We start from the raw sequence: 20,518 nt of genomic DNA, 5'->3' as shown, positions 1-20,518 counted from the left end.
TCACCCGGTACAGGGAAGAGTACATTCAGGTCGCACACATGCATTGTTTTTGCACTAATTAGTCTGTCCACAAGGTGGCATCACTAGCCCGGGCCATTGTTTCACACATCCAAAAGAAAAAAGGAAGAGAAGCAACCACAACCTACCGGAGTCTGTGTATGTGTGTGTGTGTCTATAAAATGTCTGCACCACCTTCAAATATATATCTTAAAGAATGATCCTTGCAAAATTCAAAGTATTTTCTGTGATTTTTGGTGTGTCTTGGGGAGCAACTGGCACATATGGAGCGGTTTCTTTTTTTTCTCTCTGCTTCAACGCCTAACTTTCTCTTTACCTGCATGTGTGGAGCCCAGTTTGCACTTTTTAACTTTTGACTGGTTGCTTGTGTGTTGATTTGTAAATTACTTATTGGATTTGTGTCATCATAAATTAAAGGTCACGTTTTTTGTGTTTTTTTAAGCTTTGGTTGTGTTTACAGTGTGCAATATAACATGTGTTCATGTTGCGTGTGTAAAAAAACAGTATTTTTCACACAATTCACCCATCTGTGTATAGGCTGCATCCGAAAACTGAAAAATGGCATCAAGTACGTCCGAATTCAATGTTAGCCTCAGTTCCTGTCTGCTGAGATGACTACATCTTGCCGGTTTTTGAAGGCACGTCTATACACATATACCTATGTTTATATATGTGTACATAATTATATATGTATATTATACAGCCATATATGTGACCCTGGACTACAAAACCAGTCATATAATAAGGGTCAGGGTTTTAACCACAAAACCACAAATTTCTTAGCAATGCATATTACTAATCAAAAATTTAATTTTTATAGATTACAAAATATCGTCATGGAACATAATCTTTACTTAATATCCTAATGATTTTCTGCTACAAATATAGCCTACCTGTTTTACTTATTACTGGCTTTGTGGTCCAGGGTCACATATTATTTAAGACAGTGTGTATCACACCCTTGGCTTTTATCATATTTCCATTTTTGAGTACAACAAATGCAATTAAGGAATGTTTATTGACGTAAGATCGAAGTCAGCATTTCACATAGGATTGTTTAAAGACAATGACAGGTGCATACACAAAAATGTAAGCAGAAATGTACAAAGTGGTTGAACGGAATGAAAAGCTGGTGTATTACAGGCTGCACTGTTGCAGCTTTTTGTCAGCCTGCTTCAAGGAGACCCAGGTGTTCAGCATGGATGCTCGAAGTCTGGCCCAAACCAAATGGTCATTTAGACCCAGGATCTGAGCTGCAAACTGAGCAGCAGCTTCTGGAGAAAGAACCGTGGAGCAACCCAGACCTGAAAGAGTAAGAATGACAATGTTTTTTATATAAAAGAACCCATTGAATTGCTCGCAAGAGTCAAGTTTGTTTGTGTTTAATGCCATGCAAGGTTCTGTGGCTATTTTAATGGTGAGAAATCAGGTTTTTTACTGCTTATTTTTGCTAAAACTGTATTTAGCTTAACTTTGTTCAAATTCTCTTTACAAAAAAGGTCTCAGGACTTTTAGAAGGGTCAGTAGAGACATTTACAATTTTACAAAGATTCCTATTTCAAATAAATAGACTTTCTATTCATCAAAATATTATGAAAAATGTATCAGTTTCCACAAAATTAAGCAATTTTTCAATTATATTAAGTTATGTTCTATTAAAAAATAAGTTATTTTAAATTTTAATTATATTTCATAATATTATTGTTTTTACTTTATTTTTGACTGACTCTGTTGTAGTCTAATTACAAACAGATAATCATGTCATGTTTAAAGAGATTTAAATTGATCTGTACCACTAGGCATGCGAAGAGATGACCAAATGTCCTGAGCACCCCAGTCGGGGGTAATAGGGGGACAGTTAATAACCGGATATGCAGTATTTCCTGACATCACAGGACCCAGGCCATTACTTCTGCCTGCCACTGCAACAAAGATGGTGGGTACACCATCACCTGAGAAGAAAAAAAACTGATAGATTTTAATAGTGAGGTTTAAAACATTAACCACTGTAATTAATAACAGTTGCTTTTTTTTTTTTTATCTGTAGAAAGGACATTCTGTTCTTAGTGTTAGTTGTGTTTGGTCATACCCTCGTATTCAGCTTTGATGCGGAGTGTCTCATCAGGGCCCTTATGGGCAGAGGTGACCCTAAGGTGGCAGGGAATGCCATAAGAGCCACAAGCCTTACGAATCTTCTCACAGTGAGCCACATCTGAAGTAGAGCCCATTAGAACTACAACTCTTCCTTTTGCCTGTGACTCCAGAAGCAGCTATACACACACACACACACACACACAAACAGAGTCTCATCAGTCACCAACTGTGGAGGATTCATTAGGATCCTCCACAAAAATAGCACTTGTGTGATATGAAACATTGTGGTGTCATTGACAACAGCAAAACAACAAAAAGTTTTAGTCAGGAAAGCTGGTGAAATCCATTCAAACTGGGAAAAATGCATTTAGATGTTGTGAAAGACTTTACTAGAGGAAGAGGGATGGTGGGGTCATCACAGTGTTCAGAGGTTAATGGGGTGAAAGATGATAGCACGAGGTCACAGAGCTCTATATGAATGTTCAGCTGCGTGATGCGGGTTATAATAAATTAAACTGACTGCAGTCGACTTTTAAATCGTGAGAAACTTGTTTAAAGTTGTGATGAAGCAGAATAGAGGCAGATATTTTCCTTCATACTGGAAAATACATGCAAGTGTAATGAATATCAAAAGACAAAAAATAGGGCAGGCACTTGGTTATGATTGGTTGCACAGGCAGATTAATGCAAGGTTTAAAGGGTGACATTTTAGCAGACAAAATAAAGAATACAAAAAACTTAATTTTTTGCATATGTTTGTGTATGTACAAATGAATCGCTCAAAATAAGAAAAGGTGAATTTGAATGCTGACTTTGTGCAGTTTTAATTTGAATATATATGCATAAATTGCAGGAAATGTAGAAATGTAACAGAACAAACACAACAAAAACAATCATTTTGAAAAACATTGTACCTTGACTCGCTCTGCAACCCACTCAAAGTTTCTTTTCACCATCTGCATGGCCTCAGGAGTGACTTCTTTCAGGTCACGGTACGCCTTCACAAAGAACACCTTGTTAAACACAGTCATACTCACATAGATCACACTAGAGGTTGGTTAATTCTCTGTAATCAGCATGCTTATGGAAAGACCATTATCATAGCAGGATATCTGCTTCCTCAGATTTAATACCAAACTCTCAGTTAACTCTGCTTTTCATGCCGGTCATGTATAGGTGTTTGGTTATTTACCTGTTTGTCTTTCTGCTGGCTGCGATCCCCTGCAGGCCAGAGCCTCCACGAGTCGTTGTCAATCACATCAGCCAACACAATCTCTTTAGTGGTCACATTTACACCAAATTCAATCTAAAATGAAAGTTTATGGCCATTAAACATTTACTGTTGGGGTCAGTAACAGAAAATGTCACTACCACCAGTTACACTAACAGAAACTACCTTCAAAAGTGGTTTCTTACTTTCATATCCACCAATGTGCAGTCCTGTGTGGCCCAAGCCTTCTCCAGGACTTCAAATATGGCCACCGTGCTTTTGCTCATGATGTCCACCTCACAGCGGCCAATGGTCAAACCTGCCAGCTCAAAACCAGCTGCCAAAAGCTGCTCCTCTGACCACTGAGGGTCATTATTGGCATCATCCTGAACAAAGAACAATGGAAGAGAAAGTGAAGGCATCAATATGGGAAATGGCATGACATTACTCTGAAATATCATGGATGACAAAACCTTCTCCACCACTTTATTTCTATATAACCAAACCTCACCTTAAAGAACATCTCCATTTTCAGAGGAGCGAAGCGGTAGCCCTCTTTGACCCCAGGGTTGCGTTTGAGGAAGGAGCCTGTGGCTATCCGTCTGCAGACCCACTCAATGGGTATCATTTCACATCGAGACGCCACAAAAGCAGTCTCAGAATGCTGCCTGACAAAAGCAGTCTTAAACCCTGAAAGAAAGTGGTAGAGTCATGATTCGCATTACTGTGTGCTTCCTATTAGAAATGGCTCAATTATTTGTCTAATACATTAATGGCATTTTCCAGCAAGATACAGTGACATACTGACACTGACTATGCAGAGTATAGGTATGACCGACAAAGACACAACATGCTTTCACACAGTGAAACAGAGACAGCAGTCTTAAAAGCCTCAACAAAGCAAGCATGTGTGGAATATTCAGTTTAATTAAAGGAAGCATGGCTGTCACAAGGCAGTCATTTCCCTAGAGCAAAACCTTCACCAGGAGCTGCACATGGTGTACACACCAACTTTAATTCACTAAAATTGCAGAGGTTGTGGCAACTAATTTAAAAGTAAATGCCCTCTAGGGACCTCTTGCAACACTGAATTTGGGCCTACCTCATGAATGTCTTCAACTAAATTTAATAAAAAAAATTTTAAAAAAAGACTTTGAGCACTATTGCATCGCTGAATTTTTATTCAATAAACATGATGTTGTGGACCAGCACTTCTTGCTTGCCTGTTTACAGTACAGTACTGTCATCATTTATTCTGAATGAATATTATGTGCAAATAAAATTAACCAGCTTATACACATATTAAATATAAATAGGGAAATCTCACCAGAATCCTGTAAAAGTTTGAACACACAGCTGGTGGTCTTGTTGGCAATAGCTGCTTTGCCCTCCATCTGATCCTTCCGAACCGCATTGCCCGCTGTGATCTGATCTTTAGACTGGACCAGAACATGACCCGGCTCCTCCACAAGCTCAAAGATCTGCTTGGTCTTACCCTCGTTCAGTTTTTCTCCTAATTTCAGTTCTACAGAAATAAGCCAAGGCAACAATACATATTAATTGATGTCAATGTATGTGACTTTAAGATGTAAATCACTGCAAATTATAGTGAACAAGCACATATGGGTCTATGACATTATGCTTTTTTGCTCTTGAATTTTTTTTTATGAAAAGACATGTTGTGTTGAGGACAAATTGACTAAATAAGCATAGGGGGGGGGAAATCTGTTACGTGACGTAAACTAGATTTTCAAAGATTTCTACTTTATTTATACAGAATTGACATTGACCCGTATTATGATTTAGCTTGGCTGAAAAATGAGATACTACCATATTACCTCAAGTAATGCTACTGATTCTGTTTAACAAAAGAGCTGAACTATTGTTTCCCGCCACATGTGTGCATTTTATGCATTGCGCAATTGCACAATGGTAAAACATGGTGAAGAGAGAAATCAAGCAGACAAATAAAACCAAACTTACCTGTTGTGTTCGACATGGTTGTTGAGCTTCGTTTTTCCTGCAAATATGATTAGACACTTGATTATTCTGTGTCGCTGGGTTTCAGGTAAATGTTTCAGTAACTGAACTTCAGGGAAAGGCTGATATAAAATGCGTCTCGGGGGAGTAAGACACAAGAGTAACGCGTTACGACACTCTCTGCCGATTCATAAACACCAATCAGGGTAATGCCATCTTCACCACGTGAACAACATCTTAAACTGCATACTTAAAAAAAACACTTATCTATTGATATCATTTAGAAACAAACAATCATACGAAGTAAATCTTTGCGAACTACAATGAACTTAGGGCGCGTTGTGCAAGACATTGATCGCGTTCGTCACAATTTACCTACCAGACTTTGTACGTTTTAAGTTATTGATTGGATAAAACTTGCTATTTTTTCCCAAAAAACTTTCCTATTTTTCCATGTCCTGTAACTTTGACTTCAGAGCTGGAGTTTTTTTTTTTTCATTTGAGCATTTGTGTTGCCAGATCCTCCGCCACTTGTTCGGCTGTGTGAGGAAACACGTGGTTCGAGTGACTCCAGGCAGCGTGGAAATCATATACACGCTAACACTACAAAGCCATTCAGCTCGCCTCAGAGACGAGGACATGGAGTTTGAGGAGTCGGGCATTGGGGAGGAATGCGGGGTGTTCGGCTGTGTGGCGGCGGGAGAATGGCCAACACAACTGGAGGTGGCGCAGATTTTGACACTTGGACTTGTTGCTTTGCAGCACAGGTAAGTGTGCTTCTGCTGCTAATGTGCTGGTTCCTATAGAGTGACTTCTACTGTGGAGTTATTGTGTGAGACCATTACTATAGAACAAACATATTAAGAGCATCTTTGCTGAAAAAATATAACTAGGTTTGCTGGTTTCCCAACCTGGCTAGACTGTTTGTTGGATATGGATGACCATCGTTAACCAGTTCAGACAAGCAAAAGTACATCTTCGAATGTTTTTTAAATGTTTTTGTTTCGTTTTTTCAACAGGGATCTATTTTACCTAATTTACATCTCACATAGAGACTAAGCAAGCAAGTAAATGGTGTTAAAAGTTTTTTTTTTTTTCAGCCTGGTTAGAGACAAGGACCACCCACCCCTGACCCCACTCAATCTGGGTTGCCCAATATTCAAAAAGCTTTATCTTAATCAGTACCTTCTACAAATCTTAACAGAGTTATTGTACCACATTTAGAAATAGTTTTTTTCCCCCTATATATTTATTATTTTATGTTAATATTGTCTTTTTGGAATTTTGAAGCATATAGGATACATTGTCACATTATTTATATATTCCTACTGGGGATGTCTAAGCGTGCTTGTTTTAGCTTTTCTCCCAGTCTGGTCAGGCTGTTTTTTTAGGGGTTTTGGGCAGTTTTCAGATGGTCAGGCTGAAAGACCAGTTTACTCCAGCTAAAACCAGCAAATAAAATCTAGGCTGGTTTAAGTAGTTTTTTTTCAGCATGGATCTCCATGTGGTTGGAAATCTTCCTTGCTAGAAAACACTGACATTAAACAAATCACTTGTTTTACATATGGTTTGCATGGAATGTAGTGACATGCATAATTAACTTTTGTAACTGCCTACTCTGTTCTCTTACTGTTACATAGTACTACAAATGCTGATATAGCTCATAGTTAAAAAATGCACATGCAGTAATGTTTTGCAATACCCTGCAGCTATGCAGCTGAATCACAGATCAATAGACTTCCATTGTCCTGCCATCTCACCGATTGTTCAGACGTGATTGCATTAGACGCCATTGAACACACAGAGGTGATCTCCATGATCGGAATGTATTGATCCTCCTCTTCTTTGCATTGGAAGTCTATATTCTCAGACCAGTCTGTGCTGCTTTCTCCATCATCAGTGCTCTGATGAAACTGTTTACAAAGCAAACGATCCCCTAAACACAAGATGAAGTGTTAAGGGTTATAGAAAATTTCCTAATATGCTACCTTGGTCAAAAAAAAAAACTATAATAATAGAGACTGATTTTTATAATAAGCCTTATATATGTTTAATAATCAATATATTTTATTTTATTATAGTGTAATGACTCATCCTGATTTCCTTTCTTTTGAAATACAAATGACAGAAAAGTTCATGATTGTTTGCCACTGTTGTATTGTATACAAATGTAATCATTTTCATCTGTTTTGAAATGCTGTCCATGTATCTTATGAATGTGTTCTTGTTCCTATCTTGATTCTATTAGTTAAACTGAAGTCACAAGATTGACTCACACCTGAGTCTCACTCTGCTCATTACATTATTTGAGTATGTCTCTCTTGTAGTGAGGAGAAAATAATGAAAAACCTTCATCTGCAGCTTTCCTCTTTCTTCCTTTGGTAGCAGCTGCATGCTCTCCACTTGTGTATGATGGGTCACTGCTGTCTACATTGGAAATGTATGCACACATATTGAGGAAAAACACAAAACATTTAATTTAAAAGGATAAGTCAGTGGTTCTCAACCGGTGGGTCATGAGCAATAGTGTCGCTACCAGCAGAGGAAGAAACAATACTAAATGCAAATAATAAAATGCAACATTGTGTAATTAGTATAACAAAATAAATAGGCCTTCTTTTTTAAGGGAGAAAAATGCTTTCCATATTTTGTAATGCATATTTTGTATCGTTTTACAAATTCGCCTGTAAGAAAATGCAACATGGACTGGTTGCATAATCCTCAAACATTCCTTCATTTTCAAAAACCATGAACAAAACATTGCCAGTTAAAATAAATTGAATCGAATTGAACCAGTATATTGATGCAGTGTAGTATTGTCTTTTGAAGTCTTAAAATAAATCAAATCCATGTTACATGTGTTTAATTTTAAGAACTTTTATTTCACTTTTTCATTTAGTTTACTTTTATATGATAAAAAAGTGGTCATGCTTTGGTCCACCACATGTCAAATCTGATGCAAAATCAGTTGAGAACCACTGGTGTAATTAATTTTTTTTACCTGGGATCCTTCTGTACTTAGGACTGTCGTCATATATAACAGCTGTAATGGAGTCAGAGGAGACATGCTGTTCATATTCTATCTGAGGGCTGCCAGTTGACCTCACAACCGTGGCATTCATTTCAGGCATTCCATATTCAACATCTGATACTTCCTCTGGTCTTGTTAAAATCCTTTCGGACTCACTTTGGTTCTGAAAGACCCTTGCAGAAATGGCAGGAGATCTCAAAGTTGCCTCATCTATGGGTGGCTGGTCATATCTAACCGCAACAATGTTATTGTCCCCCTGTGGAAGTCCACCCATTGAGTGCTCCTCAAATGTTGGTTGAGTAAACATCCTAGAGTTTCTCAGTGTATTGTTTGTGTCAGAAAACTTGGCATAGCTCAGTCGACTTCTAGGAGGCTTGGACAAAAGGGCATCCAGCTGTTCGTAAAATCTCATGACACGGCGAGGATCTCCGATATCGGCCTTTCCTCTCTGCAGAGACCGGTAGAGGTACTTCAGGTTTTTGTACTTGGTGCGACACTGTTTCCAGTCCCTTTCCACCCCCTGCTGTAGAAGCCTGCGTGAAATCTGCACGAATATGTCTTTGTTTCTGGTTGAGCCCTGTAGCTGTCTCTGAATCCCTTCTTCGGCCCAGATCTGAAGCAGTGCGGCCACCTCTTCCTCACTCCAGTTTCTGCCCGAGTCATGCACTGTGATTATGTTCATCTCATTTGTGGCTGCTGCTGTGGTCGCTGAAGCAGAATTTTTTATTTTAATTTTTTATTTTTTAAGTTGAAGATGTTGAAACAACATTGAACGTTTCCATTTAAATTAGAACTCACCTGTCTCTCTTGCAATCAGTGGATGAGTGGCGGCATTCATTATTGTTTGCATCTCTGCCAGACTTTCATCTTAAAGAAAGGCATGCAGATGCAGGAGGTGAATTTAATGGCAAACTTGAACCAGCACCATTTTGTTGTAATTAATAACAGATCTTACCGTCATCGATCTTAATAACCTGTTCTTCAACAGGTTCACGCCTCATGGCCACCTGGTCCATGTCTGGTATGTTCCTAGATGACTCGTCCTCATCAAATCCACCCTCAATGTCTTTGCCCTGCATTATAGCATCAAGCTCAGCAAAGAACCTTATCGGCCGGCCTTGACTTCTGCTGACTTTGTAGTCATATTTCATGTTCTTGTATTTGGTGCGGCACTGTCTCCAGTCACGCACCACGCCATGCTGCCGTTCCAGCCGGCGTGCCATCTCCTGGAAGATGGCCTTGTTTCTGTGGGAGCGTTGGAGCTGTTTGTGAACCTCCTTGTCGGACCAAACGGTAAGGAGAGCCCGAACCTCCTTGTCAGACCAGTGCCTTCCTCCTTCCAGTCCTAGAAGTAAATTGGTTCTTGCTTAAAATCAGGTTTGGCGACATAATTATAAACAATAGTGGCTGGATTTATACACCCACCAGGTGGGTTTTTAAAATCCACCAGGTTTTTAAACTTTTTGACTACAAGGCCATAGACCACAAAAAAATTCAGCCCCATGACTTGTCCACTTGTTTCAGATTTTTCAGAAAGACAATTAAGGATAAGAATGTTTTAAAAATAAGTTTTACTTACAATTTCTACCCAGTAAATTGTTTGTGTTTGACATAATGTGTTCATTAAAAAAGTAAGTTTTTCAAGTCAATGTAAGGTCTGTTTTCAAATATGTTGTTGAGGGGGGAATTATATAAGAATTAGGTTTTAAAAAAAATCTTTTTAAATAGTTTAGCTTTTTTTTTTTTTTTTTTTTTTTTTTTTTACACATTTAAGTAATTTGGAGGCCCCCTAGTGGGCCCTGCTCCCCTGGACGAAAACCATTGTTATTGTTGTAGAATAAAAGTTACTTTTTAAATTATTTAATTGTATATAATTTCTTTATTTTATTGTAATTGTTTAATTATGCAAGCTACCTATAAAATATCAAAAGAGAGCAAATATACCATTTTAACCCCAATGCTTCATCCAAAAACGTTGTAGCTTTGTTAATCTTGTGATTGTTACCTTCCTGAAGAGCTGGCAGTGAAGCAGGCTCCTCTCTTCTGGCAGCTGTAAGCTCTTCATCTGCAATGTAAGGCCTTTGGGTCGGTGGCCTGCTATCTGCAGAAGAGTGTTTGTAGGCGGTCTGCGTAGGCCTCCAGTCTGGAAGAGCCATGCTCCTACTCTGGGCCTTACAGTCAAGCCAGTCCCTACACACCCCAAGCTCTCTCAGACGGCTTGAGATGCCCTCATACTTGGCCCTGCTTTCTTCCTCTTCCCAGGCTTGTCTCTCCCTCCACACAGAAAGCAGAGTTTTCACTTCCTCCCCTCTCCAGTGTCCAGCAGTGTCCCTCTGCCTCTTGTCCTCCCCAGCATGCCTTTGTTGGTCTGTTTCAGGCTCCATGTTTCTAAGCTTGCCTAGAAATGGCTTCTGTTTGTTCACCTCTGCCTTTATCCTCCCTGCTCCCCCTCCCTGTTGATTTTAAGCTCAGTGTCCAAGGCAACCAGACGACTGAGCCAGTTAGAACAGTCACATGACCAAGAACAGCCACATGACTGGCTTAAGCTGCGTGCGTGGGGGAGGGCTGGGGAAGAAATGCGAGAAGTGGCTTGGCAAATGAGCTGCACTTTCTGTTGATCTTACTCAATATGACACGTGGAAAATGCTCGGAGGCGTTTGGCTGTGCTAACGTGTCTAATTTGAATGTAATTTCAGCTTATTTAGTCACATCTTTGTGATGAACTGTCTATGCTTTTCCTCATGCTTTCAGTCTCTCGCTCTCTCATGCTCGCTCTAATTCCCCTCCCCCTATCTCATTCTCTGGCTAACCGCTTCACATAAACCAGTTTGATCTGCTTTAGTCACACTCTGTGCAGTCATTCACTCATAAAAACAGATTTGGCTTGATTTAGATTTTTTTTTTGTGTAAAGTAGAAAAGTGGAAGAATGGGAAGGACACATGCTATATACAGATTCTAGTCTTGCAAAGAAATGTTTTCTAATGGATTACCACCTGCAGTAATCGCTTCAACAAACACCATCAGTTCGTCTCTATATTTCTGGAAAAGGAAAAATAGATTAAAGATACATTACTTCATTCAAAAAAGTAAACACATCAATAAATTAATAGTAAATCTGTTTAAAATCATGTCCTAACTATATGCAACAAAGGTATATTTTCCATGTTAATCAGAGGTTTTGTCCTAACTAGCCGTGACGACACTATTTAATTTGCTGTAAATCTCTAGTGCATGATTACACATGGAGCATCATTTACTACACAGAGCCGTTGTTTATTGACAAGCTGTACCAAACCACGATCATATTTTGCGCAGCCTGTCAGTGAAAAACGGCTCTGTGTATTAAATGCTGCTCCATATGAAATCACGCACGTGTAGAGATTTACCGCTAATTACAGAACCAGCTTTACTGAGAAGATATGAGCATTAAATATTAGATGATATTTATTGTGCATCTTTAGGAACAACAACATTCAAACTATGACATTGATGATCTCATGTGCTGATTATGTGAAATTTACTTTTTAAAGTTAAAATACATTTTTTATTTGATTTTTGTAATTTATTCCTGTGATGGCAAAGCTGAATTTTCAGCCATTATCAGTGTCACATGATCCTTCAGAAATCATTATAAATGTCTTTACTGTATTTGTTGTATATAATTTAATATGCCCTTACTGAATAAAATTAAATTTACAAAAAAAAAATGAAATGACACCACATTTCTTATTTGTACATCTTTGAAAATTTGTGCAAGACAATTCTAAATCTGCATAATTTATTGTAGATCATTAATGTGAAAAAAAACAGTACTTTTTTACAGTACTCTTTGTTCAATAGGGGCCAGGAGAGTGCTGGGATTGCCACGAGTACTGGAACAAACTCACCGACATACACCACCCTCAAGGTAATGTACTAGGAATAACAGCATTTCGATGCATACAGCATCACTTAAACATGATTTGTTCCTGTCCCACGGGCCAACACACTTCAACGTACAGCAATGAATGCAAGATTAGACATGCCTGACATAATTGCTTCTCACAGGGCATGGGTTTAGTGAATACAGCTTTTAAAGCAGAGGATTTGCTGAAGCTGCGCAACGGCAACCTAGGCATCGGACATACGCGTTACTCCACCACGGGCATTTCAGAGCTGCAGAACTGCCAGCCTTTTGTGGTAGACACGCTGCATGGCAAGATTGCAGTGGCACACAATGGAGAACTGGTCAATGCCTCTGCACTGCGCAAAAAGGTGGGCTTTGATTCATAGGGATACATGAGACTCCACATAAGAGTTTCAGGAAAAAAGAGGAGCTTTTTTCTATTTGATGTAATGTATTTGTGTGTTGTAGGTTATGCGTCATGGCGTTGGCCTCTCCACCAGCTCAGACAGTGAACTTATTACCCAGCTCCTTGCTTTGACTCCACCCATGGAGGAGCTAGATACTCCTGATTGGGTGGCTCGGTATGTTCTGCACGTCTTTCCCCATCTGATTGGGTCACTGCTTGTCTGTATTAATGATTGCAATTTTTTTTGTATTTGTATTATGTAACTTAATTTTAATGTATTTGTATTGCTTGTTTCTCTTAGCATAAAGAATCTGATGACAGAGACACCTACATCATACTCATTGCTAGTTATGTATAAAGATGTAATCTATGCTGTGAGAGACCCCTATGGAAACCGGCCTCTATCTATTGGACGTCTAGTACCCATCTCAAAACTTCACAGCTCAGGTGTGTGATTCAGCATTGAGGGCAAGAGCTGCCGGGTAGTGATGGGAAGTTCGGATCATTTTACTGACTCGGACCTTGGAGTCTTGTTCACCAAAGAAAACATTTTTTTTTTTTGTCATTTATTTTATCAAAATATAATTAAAATGTTACATGTAACTTCCTAACATGTTTACTAGGACTTACGCATACGTTGATCACACTACAAACAATAAAAAACTATAATTTAAGTCGTTCTTTCATCACGTGACAGACCCATAAGCTTTAACCATAGACTGTATAAAAGGCTTTAACCTATCGTTCGTTCTTTTGTCACGTGACATGACTGCATTGGATAGAGAAATTCGAAATGACTCATTCTTCAAGAGTCACATTAAAGATTAGTTCAAAATGGATGAATCGTTCAAGAACAACCCATCACTACTGCAGGGGGAGCATGCGGCCTGTCTGTGCTGTACCTTTGGTCTAGGATGGTGCTAAATTTATTTATTTTTTTATTCTGTAGGTGCAGGAGAAGCAGACACAGAAGGCTGGGTGGTCTCTTCTGAGTCCTGCAGCTTCCAGTCCATTGGTGCAAAGTGTGTTCACATCATTCCAACAGAATGAGTTTCCATCCCTAAGCCTACCCCACAGTAGCTGTTGCTTATTTTATGAGTTTGTTTAATATGTATGTTTTTATTTTTCTGTCATCAGGTATTATCGTGAAGTACAGCCTGGAGAGATCGTCCAGATCTCTAAAAACGGACTGAAGAGCCTAAGTGTTGTCCCACGCCCAGAGGGAGACCCTCCTGCCTTCTGCATATTTGAGTATGTGTACTTTGCCAGGCCAGACTCCATATTTGAAGGCAAGTTCATAATGTTTAAAATCATTATTTTGTTTCGAGTGAAAGGAAAGCTTGATATAACAGTAACGTTTGGGTTTAACCAAATGATTGGTGTCAGTAAGACTTTCAACCACCTTTTATTGTTACAGATGTCGAAAGTATATGTAAATGAACCAGCTGTAAAGTTTCTCCCTGTTTCCTGCACTCAGATCTCCTGGTTTATTTTTCAGTAAATGTCCGTCATATGATGCTTTCACATTTTTGTATCCCAGCTCACTGATAGTCAGATCTAACATGGTGCATTATGGGTGTTGACGTTTCCATACTTGTAGATCGATTCTGCCATTTGTCGAATGCATTGTGATTCTCTTCGATTGAGGAATCGATTCTGAGCTTAGTTTTTAAAAGCTGATGGTGCTCTTGCCTAGTTTTTAACTGTTTTTAAGAGCGGAGTAATTTAAGTTAAATGTTCTTGTACCTCAGCTTTTATGACATTAGAATAATGTTAACACAGGCTACTGTGAACACTCTGGTAATTCACTTTAAACTTTTCAAACTTAATGAATGATAATTAAAAGTTTAAGTGGTGTGTGTGTGTGTGAGGAACTGGAAGCGATCAATGTACTGCAATTTCTAAAGCATGCAGTGCCATCTGCTGTTAAAAACTAAAATTGCTCTAACAATTTTTTTTTTTAATCCAAAACGCATCTTGCCAGCAGGGAATTAACCAAGAAAAATTACTGTTGTACTCATAAACTGTCTGGTTATCAAAGAATCTTGATTAAAAAAAACATATCCTGGTCTATTTTCTTTCAAATATTAATATTAAGCAGCACAATCATTCTCAACATTGGTAACAATAAAAAAATACAGTATTCCATGAGCAGCAAATCAGCATATTAGAATGATTACTGAAGGATCATTTGACACTGAATAAGACTTATATAATGATGCTGAAAATTCAGCTTTGCCATCACAGAACTAAATGCTATTTTAGTAAATTAAAAATTTTAATTCCTGAAACAAACCTTACTGACCACAAACATTTTAACGGTAGTAAATATAAAAATCATGGCATATAGTAATAGGTGAAATGTTTTTTTTTTCTGTCTTGCAGGTCAGATGGTATATACAGTGAGGCAGCGCTGTGGACGGCAGTTGGCCATTGAGGCTCCCACTGATGCTGATGTAGTGAGCACTGTTCCAGAATCAGCCACACCTGCAGCATTAGGATACGCACAACAAGTGAGTAATAATGATGCTGTATACATCAGTCTTAATGCTTTATTGGTTGTGCCCTTACGAAATTTTATATTCGGTCTCTTTCTCAGTCTGGCCTTCCATATGTAGAGGTGCTGTGTAAGAACCGCTACGTGGGCAGAACGTTCATTCAACCAAACACTCGCCTACGTCAGCTTGGAGTTGCTAAGAAGTTTGGGGCATTGACTGATAACTTTGCTGGCAAACGAGTGGTGCTTATTGATGATTCCATTGTGAGGGGTAACACCATCTCCCCTATTATTAAACTGCTGAAAGAAGCAGGTGCAACGGAGGTAAAAAAAATATATTTCAATCAGTACTGTAAGTTAACTACTTTGTGTTTTAACCAACACAGTGTCTTTGTGATGTCACATCACAGGTCCACATTCGAGTTGCATCACCTCCAATCCGGTTCCCGTGCTACATGGGCATTAACATTCCTACCAAAGAGGAGCTCATTGCTAATAAACCAGAGTTTGAGGATATAGCAGGTTATATTGGTAAGTCAGGAGCAGAGATTTGCCTAGTCGCTAAGGTTTTGTAATGAATACACAAATTATGAGAAGTATAAAAACAATTCCCATCTGAAAATAGAAAAACGTAATCGATAATTATATTTCCTTTGCTTTGAACAGGTGCTACAAGTGTGCGTTATCTGTCAGTTGAAGGTCTGGTATCTGCTGTTCAAAGTGGGATAGAGTCACGTGGGAAAGATGAGAGGATCAGCACGAAGACTACTAGATTGGGTCATTGCACAGCCTGCCTCACAGGAAAATACCCAGTGGAGCTGGAGTGGTGAATTTCGGCCCACATAAATGTCCATTCATCTCTGTATAGAGTAGTTTTTTGTTTCTTTTGAAATTGTTTAAATGACTAAGACCGTAATTAAAACTTTGGTGCTGCTTTAACATTTGTTACAGTTGTAAATGTCATTAGGCAGGCCATACTCCGTGTTAGAATTCAAATAAAACATTCCATACATTTTTCAATTTTCAAACATTCCTTTGAAGAGCTGCAAAAGCATTGAAAGCATTCTGGTTGCTGTCAGATATCAAACTACTGGTATGGTTAAGATTCTTGTCTAGTGAAAACACTATCTTGTAAATGTCGGAACTGTTTTATTAGATCCGTTTCAGTATCCATGTAACCTTCTCAACATTACTCTAACTTTTGATCACGTTTTGAATCACTATGAGCATTAGCAGCCATTCTTACAGAAACAGATTGTCTTGCTTTTCTGTTAGTCCTCAAGAACGCACAAAATGAAACTCTGATTGTGAAATGAACAATTGTTTATTAAAAAAATTGTTGAAAAAACGTTTGACTTTACATTATTTACAGACAAACATATCTACACCCAGATGTCATCCCATGTTTTTTCAGTAGGGTAAAGTTAATATAGTCACAATATATTGTTTATCCCGCAAGGGTTATCAGGCAGGCTGTGAGATGCGTGCAGGAAAGCTCATCACTGCAGAAAACTGTACTGCAGTCGCCTCCTGGAGAGACTGAAGAAAACACAATCTTAGTCATAATGCCAGACTCAAAGAATATCTTATCATTCTCCAGTAACAAACACAAATCTTCATATTTCAGGAAAAACTAAAAAAATTTAGGAATGCACAATATATTATTACCATGTTGGTTATTGGCCAGGACTGTCTCCCAAAAGCATCGTAAGCCTAAGTTGATCATAGCTCCATTGGTTTCAATGGGTCTACGATGTACTTAAGCTTACGATGCTTTTGGGAAATGCAGCCCAGTATTGGAGATTTTGATTAACACGTGTGTGCTTATTTTTCCCATTTTTACTCTAAAAGTTCATCTTTAAAACAAGGATTGGATAAAACTGTTAAATGTATTTTATTATTGTACATGTGTTGTAATGGGCAAATTGAGCTTTTAAAGTTATACATTTTTAATTAAATTTAGTTTTATTTACGCAAAATAGGTGTAAACAACATTTTAATCTCAACTTCAGGAGACAGAATTTTTATTTTGGTACATCCATAGAAAAAGTCATATGAACTAGTTTAAATGAAATCTGTAATAAATTAACTGACAGGATTTTGTGCTCCAATTACCTAGGAGAGAGTGGAGAGGCACCCTGACTAAACCGTCTCATGGGTGACACAGCTGTTGAAATAAAATGTTGGTAAGTTAACATGTAATATCTGTGAGCAAGATACAGAGGCCTTGATGATGCAGAGCAAGTTTTTTAAGAAATTAAAATGTGGCTACAAACCCTCCACAAGATAGACTCTGCTTGGGGCATCTCTCTGCAAAGCAAGTGGAGAAACCATTGTTTTACTGCATAAATAAATCTTGTTTTTCTTCAACTTAAAAATCCTGAAATGCCATTAAAATGAATTAAATATTAGATCAAAAACTTGAATGGAAATTTGAAATCAATAATGCTCTTACCCTAGACAAAGCATGTGGGTTCATTTGCATGCTTAAATTGGCCTCCCTGATTCTCCTGAGGTTTGCGGTGCCCCTGAGGAACCGTGGACTGGGGCACTGCAGCAGGACGGCTCTATCCCAGTTGTGTTCGTCTTCAGTAGGTTCTGACATGCCGTGGCTTATACACTGGTCTCTCAGCTGGAGATGTTTAAGTGGAGAACGACTCTCTCGGAAGCGTTTGAATCGGAGAGACTCTTCCACTTCAGGTTGACGATGGCGTTTCTTGAGCTTGGCCCTCAGGGGTGTCAGAGCAAGAGCAGACATGCTGGAAGAGGAAAAGCTGGGGCTTTGGGGTGTCTCCTTAATGTGTCTCTCACACAAATGACACTGGGAGGAAGGACACGGTGATGATGTGCCACGACAGATGAAGTGGTGATACAGCTTTCTGAACTGTGCATCAATCTGCGGTTCGCTGAATGAGTGAGTGGACTGGGGGCCAGAAAGAGAGCGATGACGGTCGGATTGAGTTAAACGTGATGGTTTCTCCACCTTGGATGAGCTTTGGTCAGGGTGGTCATAAACAGACCGCCAGGGTGAGGACAACGGCACCTGTTTGACACCATAAGGAGATCTGAGGACCTCAGAATGAGACGGATGCTGGACAGGAGACCTTCGATTAGGACTTGCTGATGTATTTAATTGCCTTTCCATGTTCAGCACACTAGGTCTGAAGCTACTTTTCCCACTAGGAGACAAAACACTAATGAGACCGCGCTGAGGGGTGGGGACAGGAGAATGTATGCGGTCCCTGAAACAGTCTTTGTCCCATGAGGAAGGTTGGGAGGTGACTGATATTCCTCTCTGGTCAATTAGAGACAGATCTGCTCTGCTTCGTGGTGGAGAACTAAGGACCGATGAGGCTGGAACAGAATGGGATGTTGGTCCAACATCATAGGTTTGGTCCAGATCTGGAGATTGGTCACTAAATGAAGGGGAACCTGAATGTGGAGGTGTGGACAAGTCAATCACACGAGCAGTTTTACTGGTTAAATCCAAATCAGTCCATGGACACTCATCCTTCACACCGCTCACGTCTGCGCTGTTCCTCCTGGGTGAGTAAAAACAGGCACTTTCCTCGCAGGATGAATTTTTGAGTGGCGAAGACCTTGGTTTGTCGCTGCTCTTGAAAAAGTTGCTAATGTTTCTTCTAACTGGACTTTGACTGGTAAATGAGATCTCTGTTGTTTTGTTGAGAGTGCAGTTGTGTCTGTTCTTAAAGGATGTGTTGCGATGCGTCGGGCCGGCTTGCCAATGTTTTCGGCGGTACTTCTGCATCACGGCCCTCGCAGTATCAGTCATGTGCTGTCGCCGGTACGCTTCTCCGATCTGGTTGAGCATGCTGGGATAGACATCAAGGAGGGTACTGCCATGGCTGCTCAGGGTTTTCTCCAGCTCTTCATCCTCTTCTTCAGTTGGAGATCGCTCAGCCCACTGAGATTCTGGAGATGTGTTATTCAGAATCATAGAGAGGAGGAATGATTCACCTCCGTGCCCTAAAAGATTATCATTGAGACATGACTTTGATGTCAGCTCATAAATGAACTTAAGAGCATACGGTGTGTAGTTCATAAATATTTGACTTTAAATGACACAGAAATACTAACTGAAATGTTTATTTTGTGCTAGGTACATTCCTTTGCAGGGTTCATTTGTTTTACATTTATATAAATACTGCTTACCCAGATTTTCTCTGTTTTCCTTTCGACTTGAGCCATTAAGATCATCCTCAGTGACCGCTGACACATCCATCTGAAACTGGTGGGAAAAACTAAATATAAGTAAAACATCTTTTTCTTTTTACTTTTTGTGCTTTTTTACAATCTATTAATTTTCTTTTTACTACCTGATCATTTTCCTGGTCCTCAAACTCTATAAAATAAAAGACAAAAAGATTAAGCATGATAAATGAGAACATATGGTATTAAACTAAAAACAACTGATATAAATTACCCAAAATAAATAAAAAATTATTTTCCTTACCCCTCACTGAATAATCTGCTTTAACTCGAGTCTGCATATAAGAAAATAATAATGTAATAAATATGTAATAAATAATACAACCATTGCTATGCTAAGAAAAAACGCTCACATTTTGGGTCAACGCTAATTGTGTATTACTCATATTATCTTTATTTCATACCATTGAAGAACACCAACTTCTTATTTACAGCAGGAATTTATTATGTCCATGATTATTAAATAAAATCTAAATATTTCAGAAAAGATTCCTCTAGATATGCTTTTTCTAGATTATATTTATGTCTCTCACCTTTAATGCTTCCAGCTCACGTTCTCCCTCTGCACTGCCAATGGGCACAGAACCTGTAATGTTAGTCACATAATACTGAAACAATCTGAATGTTTTGGTTTAAAACAACACAACATTTCTTTTCATTTTTAAACTAATTCACAGCAGCAAATGCTTCGATATTCGTTTTTAATTGCGATATTTTGGCTTAAGTTACCTCTATTAGTCCTGCAGGTCATTGTTTTCAGACAGACGTCTATCCCAGGATCTTTTAGACTAGAATACTATAAAGGACGCAATAAACATGTTCTGTTAAAGCTACATGTTACTACATGGATTCTCTAGTTTAGAAACATAACACTCTACTCGGTAAGACATGCGCCAGTACATGGACTTCATCTTAAACGGTCATACGTTTGCTGTAACGTTAACTCTCTTACATACCTTCTGAAAAATAGCTTCCATCGTGTTTCTGAACACGTCGTCATTTCTCTTGAATTGATCTGCATATGAAGGTTTAGCAGACATGTTGCATTAACAAAATCGATTGCAAAACAATTTATTTGGGCAACATAAATTGAGATTTTGCACTTTGCCAGCGGCTCGCCTGGTCTTTCAAAAATTTCCGCGAGTAAAAAAATCGAGCTGTGATT

The 20,518-nt window shown here is 38.8% G+C and overlaps 3 protein-coding genes across 4 annotated transcripts; 1 reads left to right on the top strand and 2 right to left on the bottom strand.

The window, feature by feature from the left end:
* Positions 1-1,017: 1,017 nt before the first annotated feature.
* paics (phosphoribosylaminoimidazole carboxylase, phosphoribosylaminoimidazole succinocarboxamide synthetase) lies at positions 1,018-10,770 on the bottom strand. Of its 2 annotated transcripts, XM_026291140.1 has the most exons (15): positions 10,339-10,770; positions 9,289-9,678; positions 9,132-9,200; positions 8,304-9,041; positions 7,652-7,729; positions 7,063-7,238; positions 5,306-5,342; positions 4,650-4,847; positions 3,834-4,012; positions 3,529-3,708; positions 3,305-3,418; positions 3,027-3,110; positions 2,108-2,288; positions 1,812-1,970; positions 1,018-1,322 (listed from the first exon to the last, which is right to left on the bottom strand). In XM_026291140.1, exons 1-15 carry the CDS (start codon positions 10,715-10,717, stop codon positions 1,156-1,158), a joined length of 3,129 nt encoding a protein of 1,042 aa, XP_026146925.1. In that variant the 5' UTR covers positions 10,718-10,770; the 3' UTR covers positions 1,018-1,155. The 2 variants fall into 2 exon arrangements, with proteins under 2 accessions (XP_026146925.1, XP_026146927.1); XM_026291142.1 differs by lacking the exons at positions 7,063-7,238; positions 7,652-7,729; positions 8,304-9,041; ... (1 more) ...; positions 9,289-9,678; positions 10,339-10,770 and adding an exon at positions 5,682-5,821.
* On the top strand, positions 5,692-16,459 carry LOC113120975 (amidophosphoribosyltransferase-like). Its single transcript, XM_026291147.1, has 11 exons — positions 5,692-6,069; positions 12,175-12,241; positions 12,382-12,588; positions 12,689-12,801; positions 12,928-13,073; positions 13,576-13,648; positions 13,764-13,915; positions 15,012-15,139; positions 15,226-15,447; positions 15,534-15,654; positions 15,790-16,459. The coding sequence occupies exons 1-11, from the start codon at positions 5,756-5,758 to the stop codon at positions 15,951-15,953; spliced, it is 1,707 nt and encodes a 568-aa protein (XP_026146932.1). The 5' UTR covers positions 5,692-5,755; the 3' UTR covers positions 15,954-16,459.
* LOC113120973 (uncharacterized) lies at positions 16,429-20,516 on the bottom strand. The gene is made up of 10 exons (XM_026291145.1): positions 20,310-20,516; positions 20,083-20,149; positions 19,887-19,939; positions 19,598-19,628; positions 19,461-19,486; positions 19,297-19,372; positions 17,579-19,110; positions 17,400-17,433; positions 17,239-17,290; positions 16,429-16,662 (listed from the first exon to the last, which is right to left on the bottom strand). Exons 1-10 carry the CDS (start codon positions 20,391-20,393, stop codon positions 16,623-16,625), a joined length of 1,995 nt encoding a protein of 664 aa, XP_026146930.1. The 5' UTR covers positions 20,394-20,516; the 3' UTR covers positions 16,429-16,622.
* Between the last annotated feature and the right edge of the window lie 2 nt (positions 20,517-20,518).

Source organism: Carassius auratus, chromosome 20 (genome assembly GCF_003368295.1).
Source record: "Carassius auratus strain Wakin chromosome 20, ASM336829v1, whole genome shotgun sequence".
NCBI classification, from domain to species: Eukaryota; Metazoa; Chordata; class Actinopteri; order Cypriniformes; family Cyprinidae; genus Carassius; species Carassius auratus.
The sequence above is the reverse complement of the archived record's forward strand: the minus strand, read 5'-3'. Positions and strand labels throughout refer to the sequence as shown.

What these genes read in the sequence shown, in the direction of transcription:
- LOC113120975 (XM_026291147.1), top strand. Translation starts at nt 5,756, where the DNA reads ATGTCCTGTAACTTTGACTTCAGAGCTGGAGTTTTTTTTTTTTCATTT. An exon ending in CGACATACACCACCCTCAAG is followed by an intron (nt 12,242 to 12,381) that starts GTAATGTACTAG and finishes TGCTTCTCACAG; the next exon opens with GGCATGGGTTTAGTGAATAC. An exon ending in CATTAGGATACGCACAACAA is followed by an intron (nt 15,140 to 15,225) that starts GTGAGTAATAAT and finishes TCTCTTTCTCAG; the next exon opens with TCTGGCCTTCCATATGTAGA.
- paics (XM_026291140.1), bottom strand. Translation starts at nt 10,717, where the DNA reads ATGGAGCCTGAAACAGACCAACAAAGGCATGCTGGGGAGGACAAGAGG. An exon ending in AACCATGTCGAACACAACAG is followed by an intron (nt 4,848 to 5,305) that starts GTAAGTTTGGTT and finishes TTATTTCTGTAG; the next exon opens with AACTGAAATTAGGAGAAAAA. An exon ending in AAATGGAGATGTTCTTTAAG is followed by an intron (nt 3,709 to 3,833) that starts GTGAGGTTTGGT and finishes TTCTTTGTTCAG; the next exon opens with GATGATGCCAATAATGACCC.
- LOC113120973 (XM_026291145.1), bottom strand. Translation starts at nt 20,393, where the DNA reads ATGTCTGCTAAACCTTCATATGCAGATCAATTCAAGAGAAATGACGAC. An exon ending in AGCAGATTATTCAGTGAGGG is followed by an intron (nt 19,487 to 19,597) that starts GTAAGGAAAATA and finishes TTTATTTTATAG; the next exon opens with AGTTTGAGGACCAGGAAAAT. An exon ending in CAGAGTCTATCTTGTGGAGG is followed by an intron (nt 17,291 to 17,399) that starts GTTTGTAGCCAC and finishes TTATTTCAACAG; the next exon opens with CTGTGTCACCCATGAGACGG.